At 49.9% G+C, this 7,898-nt stretch overlaps 1 protein-coding gene across 1 annotated transcript; it reads right to left on the bottom strand.

Moving 5' to 3' along the window:
* Positions 1–3,621: 3,621 nt before the first annotated feature.
* On the bottom strand, positions 3,622–7,438 carry GDF2 (growth differentiation factor 2; the record flags this gene model as incomplete). The annotated part of the gene is made up of 2 exons (XM_084245201.1): positions 3,622–4,556; positions 7,093–7,438. 2 exons carry the CDS (start codon positions 7,436–7,438, stop codon positions 3,622–3,624), a joined length of 1,281 nt encoding a protein of 426 aa, XP_084101327.1.
* Positions 7,439–7,898: the final 460 nt, after the last annotated feature.

Below are 7,898 nucleotides of genomic sequence, written 5' to 3'. Positions count from 1 at the left end.
ACTGAACAGCGTGGCTGCCTTTGGCTCACAAATGGGAGAAAGCCTCTGGGCCTCTGTGGACCAGAGAGGAGGGGGCGGGACTGGTTCCCAGGCTCAGGCCTCAGACCTGGGGCAAGCTCCTTGCCACACTAGGATCAAGCCATTGCTCAGGCCTGAAGCAGCCTCCAGAGTATCTCTGGGACTTGGAGAACCATACCGACCACACACATGCATTCAAGAGTAGCTCCATCATTTGCAGGGCTAAGTTCAGAATGAAACTTCAGAGTTCTCATAAAAAAATTTTTATGAATTTTAAGATGGTTATGTAGAACATGAAGCCAGTGGCTCTGTTCAGCTGTCCAGGCCACGCACCTGTGCCTGTGTACATCGCAGAGCCCTGGGAATGTAAGCCCCGCAGTGAGAAGACAGAAGCGCCTGATTGCCTCCTTCACAGCACTTAAGACCAGGCAGGCCTCTGCTGCAGGAGCTGTCATTGCAGAGGGCATCCTCAGAGGTGGGCTTGCCCCAGCCCCCCACCACATACTCTGTATAGGCATGTGCCTGGTGCTGGACCTCTGCTTCCTGCTCTCCCTGGGGGCTTCTGCAAAGAGCTTTCCCCTCCTCCTGAGGGGGAGGAGCCACTTGGAACCCCTGAGATGGGTCCAGAGGCAGAGGCCCTCAGAGGCAGGCAGTGCAGAACTGTAAAGCAGATTCTGGGGTGGGGCCCAGGACAGAGGCAGCTGGTCAGACCAGCTGAATGAAGAGACAAAGACTTAGTTCCCAATTGGGTGAGGGACAGTTGAGTTTCAGAGGAATGTGAACTCCCACTCCTACTTACATGGGCCCAGCTCTTGTTAAGTCAGACTTAGAAGGTTACTAGTCAGAACTGACCCAGAAATCTCCTTTTCCCAGTTTTGGCAGAATTCTGGAAGAGGTACAAGCCACAGCATTTAGTGACCACATTAACAGAGCAAAGAAGCGCATCCTTCTCCAGTGAGGTTTCCTCCACTGTGGATACCTGGCTGATCAGGCCCTTCACAGGCAGGACAAGAGAAGCAGTGACCAGTGAGGGCAGCACCCAAAGGGAGCAGTCAGGAGTGGGCAGCACCCAAAGGGAGCAGTCAGGAGCGGGTAGCACCTGCCCAGGAGTATAAATTCTGGCTTGTCCAGTTCATGCTGCAACTCTGCTTCTTTCTGCTAGTGTGAGTCTGACAGCTGTGAGGCAGAAGCACCGTGACGATCCCCAGAGCCGGAGGTTCAGAACGAGAGTGTCAGAGAAGGGCGGAGGCGGGAGAACTTGAGCTAGACCCTCCTGGAAGATGGACTCAGGCCATGCGTGGAGCTGGGAGTGGGGCTGGCCAGGGCAGTGGCCCAAGGGCCAAGAACAGGAAGTGGCTGTAAGTGCCTCTTCACACTGGGATGAGAGGATGTGTCCATACAAGGGCATACGTGTGAGAATGCCTATGTGGGGTGAGTGTGCGTGAGTGTAGATGTTTGCAAGAGGACAATGACAATGGCTTTGGGGGTGTTTGGCTGGAGATGGGCATCTGAGCAGGGGCATAGTGTGGGAAGATGCTGGAAGAGGCATCTGGAGATGTGTCTCTTAGCAAGAGCGGGGACTTCCTCCCGACATGTAGGGAGGCTATCCTCACGCACACCCTTATATGGACATGTCTGCTCACTCCAACATGCCAAAGCCCTGCATGCCGTATCCAGTCACCCCTGCGGCAGCTCCATCTCTGTGGCCTTCCCACCACCACCACCTAAAGCCCCCAAGGAAAGAAGGGATTCTAGGGAGGGGGTGGACAGACTAGGTCCTACCTTCAGGAAAGGCCAAAGATTGCACATTCACTTTATTTCCAAGTAAAACTTTGATGCAGGCACAGAAATATATCACCAGGACTAAAAGATGTTCACCACCATCTTTATGACTGAGCAACATTGTTGTACCAGAAATTAGCATTCACTACAACTCCAGTAATTAAACAATGATGTTCTATTGTATTTTGTGTTAAAGCTGTTCATTGGTTCCGTGTAAACATTTAACACAAACCACTTTTTTTCTTTTAAGTATAGTGGGAGTTTCAACCAGTGGGAATGCCCAGGCCCCTGGGCCCCCTGTACATGCTGTTCTGGCCAGTGGTCAGGGAGTGAAATCCTCACTGCCTCCAGACTCTTTCTTACTCTATCCCACCCCATGTGTGGCCTGAAGAGACAGAGGAGAGGATGAAACATAGGAAAGAAGATTCTTTGTCCTCTCTTGTGGTCATTGGTTACTGAGACTGGCCCTTCTGTTGAAGCCCAGGGCAGGGGCTGGTACTCACCTTTCCCAAGTGCCAGCAGAACCAACTGTGGCCAATAGGACCTGATTTCTTCAGTGGCTGGGGAGCCCTCACTCAGGAAGGCTGGATGTCACCACTTAAGGACATGTCACCAAAAAGTAAAAAATAGGGATGTTGCAAATACCAAAGCAAGAGTGCATTTATTCCAATAAATTGAAACCAAGGCCTTATCTCCAGGGCAGTCTTGTGGGAGGGACGCCCGGGGGCATGTTACATTGGAGAGTTGGCTATGCTGAGCAGGTAGCTGAGAGATTCAGGCAGTAGGCCATCCCATGTCTCTGGATAAATTGCTCCTGCCCCTTGCAAACTGGCACACAATTTGAGTCCATGGGCAGTGAGTGGCCCTGTGTAAACTGCTGCTGTATAAGCACTGTGCCAGTGGCTCACAGTTTCTCCAGGCGATTTGCACAATGGGGCCTGAGGGCTGCTGTCCTGCACGCTCTCCATCCTGCATTTGGTTTGGATGATAGTTTTTCAGTGACTTGGGGGTCATTTTAAAAAGCATTTGGTCACTGAATCAGCACAGACCCTGAGAAATCAGGGCACGCCCTGGATGTGACAAGCAGCCCAGTCACACACGGGTGGGTCCTGGCTGCTCTCGGCCCAGTTAACTCCACCACCCTGCTTCCCAATGTCGAATTGTTCCTTAGCTGGAAGGTGACCTGCTAAACTGCAGTGGGAATTTGTGAAGGTTCTGGCTTTGATGATTCACGGACCTATGGGGAACTGCGTGGTCGAATTGTGCCAGTGACTGGTGCTGTTTAACCTGCCTGAGTTTTGGGCTTTGTGTATATAAATTGGGGATCACAACTGGGTTGTGGAAGCACATTATGATGGGTGTAGAGCACAGTCTGATCCTTTCTCCTGCACTCCCTGAGGTTATTGGAATAAGCCTTCTGATGATTCTTTGAATTTCCATAAATCTCTGCACATTACCAATCTGTCTATACTCCTCTGCTCAGACCTGCTTAGTTTTCTGCTGTCTCTGGAGTATTTTTTCTCTTGTCCTCTTTTCATCATTTCCTCTTCCATCCCCAAACCCTTTCCAGATCCATCTTTTCTTTTGCTCCCCAGGTACACACCTCCCTGTGCCACCGCCATCCCTGCAGTTAAACCAGTGGTGTGTGCTTGGGCGTGGGCTGTGGGAGGGAGAACAGGCCTTCACCTTAAAGACAGGGCAGCTCCCTTTCCTTCTCCAGACTGGCAAGAAGATGTACTTAGTCCCTGTCATGCCCAGGGGGATGCAGGACCTCTCACTAGGACCCCCCCTTGCCCAACTTCCCCCACCCTCAGCCTGGCACTACCTGCACCCACACTCTGCCACACTCATCCCTTCATAATGGTACTTGAGGGTGGGGACCCCCATGTCATCCTTGTAAAGGATGGAAATTGGGCTCAGTTTGGTGGGCACACAGCAAGCTTTGCCCACTTTCATGGGGAACTTGAGATGCACCAGGGTCTGCACAATGGCATGTTTTGTTGGGGTCACGTCATCAGCGAGGGGGAAGAAGCAGCCACCTTTACACTCATAGGCATCATACTCCTTGGGTGCAATGATCCAGCTGTCCCAGCCAATGTCCTCGAAGTTAACCCTCAGGGAGGTCTTTTGACAGTGGTTGCTGGCCCCAGCACTCCTCTTTCTTCTGGCTAAGGATGACCCAGTGGCCATGTGGCCTTCCAAGGCTTCCTCCTCATTCTTGTCTTCACCTGCCTCTACTGGGCTGTTCTTGATCACACTCTCCTGTTCATGACCGATCATCTCCCTGAGCTCCAGCCTGGTCTCTTTGGTCCCATTGCTGCGGTCATTGGAGAAGATGACGAAAAAGGGCAGGTTTTTGGAGCCTGGAGGTACACTGATGTCCAGCTTGTCACAGCCCTTTCTGTGATTCTCTACAATTACTTCCAGTTTATTTTTGCTCTTGGTGGAGTCTGCCCTGACCCACCGCTTCACAGCACTGGAAACCTCAAAGGTCTCCCAGCCCTCCTCCCGAATGTCCTGGGACACCAGAAAGGTCTTGGTTCTCTTTGAAGCATCCCATGCATCTTCCCCATCCAGAACGTCATAAATGACCATGTTTCCTTTCAGCTCATGAGAGGAAGTCATGTGACTTTGACAGGAAACGTAGAGTCGGAGCTCTGCCCTGGTGATCTGCTCGTGCCTAGGAATGGAGATGTTGAAGAGCAGGATGTGTTTCTGGAAGGGGAAGTCTTCTGTGGTGGATATAGAGATGGCATCTGAAATACAAAGACACAGTGATCGACATCTGTGGGTAGGGTCTGGTTTCCTGACACCAAAGCTGAGTCTATGGTTTAGATGAAGGGGCACCTGGGATGACATCATCTTTATCAAATCTCTATTTGGTTCCACATAAGCCCTTCATGGAGAAGAGTATTTTGAAAGATGCATTTACATCTTTCAAAGAAAAGCAGAGGCAGGAGATGCTTTACATTGGAGTTGACAGTTTCAATCTTTATTGCCATCTACTGGCTGCCCACAGGGCACTAGTGGGCTTCGCTTCACTTTACTCCTTACACTGACCATGAACAATCTAACCTATTTTTCACATATACAGATGTGGAAACTGGATTCAGGGCATTTAATGGCTAATGTGCACACATCCTGTAATTATCCTTACTTCAAAACAAAGCAAAACAAAAGAGAACCAAATAAAGTTCATTGCCAGCCTCAGAGTGGAGGTCCTGAGTATATGATTTTGAAGGAGCGATCCTGGGGGGGAGGGTGAAATTCCAGCATGAAGACAATGGTTAAAACTCTCAGCACCTAAATCGTATAATAATCATTCAGAATTGTAATTTCCAAGCAAAGCTTAAAAGTGGATGCCTTTATGTAATACTTGAGGAGATAAATAAAGTCGCCTCAACTGCCTTGTCATGTCAGGCCAAACCAGGACTTGCCTTTCAGATGCATGATTGTCTGTTTCCCACTGCTGGCAGACACAGAGTCATTAGCATGCCTCTATTATACCATGGCTCAGTCACAAAGAGGGAAGAGAAATTGCATTTTTTGACCACCTACTATGTGCCAACACCAGAGGAGCCATAGGCCTTTCTGAAACTTGGCAGATTTCAGTGTCTGGCAGACCCAAGAGCCAGTCCATACTCTGTCCTTTCCTAGGCTGTGACCTTGGATGAGCTTTGAGTTTCTCTGTCTCTGTGCCTTGGTTTCCTTGTCTGCAGCATGGAGATCATCCTTCCTGCCTCTCAGAGTGTGATTGTGCAGCTTCAAGGAGATGGCACATGGAATTTACTCAGCATTTCCTCTGGCTCATAGCCAAGCATTACTTCTCTGTCCTTCCCAGGTGAGAACTTTTTCTCACCTGGGCACACACCTCACCCCCACTCCCCCCCAAGCATGAGACTTTCACGCAGCTCTCTGTGGTCTCCTCACCCAGTGTGAATACACCATTCACGCTCCCACGGTACATTTTGGGCAGCAGGAGCAAGTGACCTTATGTGCTCATACTGTGGTGTGCCTTGAAAAGGGCCATGGCAGCTCAGTCATACATCTAGAAAACCAGTGTCCTCCCTTCCTGAGCTGCATTTGGACCATCTGTGAAGAGAGGCATAATTGGTCTCCCCAGGAGTGCTGGCCTCAGGCAGAGCTGGGATCAGATCAGAGCACTTGTTTCTAGGACATGGACAATGCGAGAGGAGGAGTCATGGAGATGGCTCCAAACACTGCCTCCCAGACTATGGGATCTGGTAATTTTGTGCAGCCAAAGAAGCCCAGCTTCCCCTGAAAGCAGTGGGCATAGATAGGCTGCCTGGATCTGATGAGATGCTAGGGGGGTGCATTTAAAAAAAAAATTAGGCTAGTATTTTAAAAACCAGGTAAATTCCCATTAAAAAACTTAGATATTTTTCTTCTTCTTTTAGGCAATCAGAAAAATCCATCACTGCTGGACATGTATGGTGATCATAGCGTCCTTTAGAAGGACGCTCTATAGGCTAGTGGCACTGAGCTGGGCCTTATTAGGAGTTTGCAGGTCTTAAGCCCAGGAAGAGGGAGGCCCTTTTTGCCTCGCTGTCCAGAGGGAGCCTGCAGTGGCAGAGAGAGCTGAGCTGTGCTGGTAAGTTGCTCTAGGTCGGGATCCAGTCACTTAACTTACAGACAACCTTGGAAAGCATCTGCAAAGTGTGACTTCCCTGTTCACAAATCATTTCACCTATATTGTATGAATAAGTGTAGAAGCCCTAGGTCGACATTTGTCATCATCCAGTCCTCCAGAATCAGGGAGATTTTTGTCTTCAGGAAAGAATGAATTTCTCCTCCAACACTCCTCGTAAAGGAATTTATCTGAATTTTAGACATCTTTCTGTAAGAGAGAAATACATATTCTCTCGAAATTCAGAAATGTATCAGGTGGTTGGAGGTTAACTTAAACTACTTTGAAGTAGAAAGGGGACAGGAAGGGAAAAGCGTGAATGATGGAAGAAAGGAAACTAGCATAAATGCAGCACCTACTGCGTTAAATGTGGCATTGGGCCAGGGCAGGAGAATCTTCTGGAGCAGAGCTGTCCAGTAGGACTTTTTGTGATGATGGAAATGTGCAATAATGGTTATAGGGTAACCATTAACTCAACACATACTGTTGAGTACTTGAAGTTAGTAAAACCAAAGAACTGTATTTATTAATATTATTTCATTTAAATTAACTTAAAACCTCATGTGGCTGGCAGCCACCATATTGGAGAGTGGCTGTGGCCCACTGGTCCCCTCCTCCGTCCCCCCAGGGCCCTGTGACTCTACCTTCCATGCTGAAGCTGCGCACGATGTTGGAGGCAGGGGTGGACGACTTGTCGCTGGTGTATCTGTTGTACAGGTCGATCATGTACTGTGGGGGCTCTGCTTGGGTTTTGTCCTGGGAAGGGACCCCACTCAGGTTGAGGCTGCGTAGAAAATCCACCTTCATGTTCTCCAGGAACATCCTCAGGTCGAAAGTGCCTTCCTCCTGCTCACCTCCAGGCTGCCCTAGCAAGCGGTGGGCATCTCCCCCAGACACAGCTCTCCCCCGGCTCTGCAGTGGCTTCCCCTGCACTGTGCAGGCCAGCAGGGAGAGCATAGGCAGGGCCACCCATAGCACCCCGTGGCACATCTTGGGACGGCGCTCTCGCCCTGGGCAGGAGACTGCAGGAGGCCTTGGTGAGTTAGCGGTTGCAGGGAGGAGCCCAGAAGGAGTGGGCCTGCATTGTCCTGGCGACAGCTCTGCACAAATCACCCAGCAGTTCACAGGCTCTCGCGCGCTGTCCCCACAGTGTCCTCCACTTGTTCTTATCTGGCCCTCAATGCAGCGCACCGACCTCTTATCTAAGGGAGCTCTCGCTAATGAAGGCTCTATAAACATCTGACAAATACACAGGGCTTGTGGGAAGGACATGGCCTGCTGCAAAGAATCCGAGTTTCTCCGTAGGGTCATCGCCCCCTAATTAGGATCCTTTCTCATTTCCTTGCCAGCTTTGTTCAGAAGAATCTCGAGACATAGTGATGATACATTCATCTCCTGGACCATGGAAACAAAAAATCCAGGAAACAAGCAAGACCAAAAAGTCTTCCAA

The sequence above is a fragment of the Talpa europaea genome, assembly GCF_964194135.1.
Source record: "Talpa europaea genome assembly, chromosome: 10".
Classification (NCBI taxonomy): Eukaryota; Metazoa; Chordata; class Mammalia; order Eulipotyphla; family Talpidae; genus Talpa; species Talpa europaea.
Note: the sequence above shows the minus strand (reverse complement) of the source record. Positions and strands in the feature narration are given on the sequence as shown.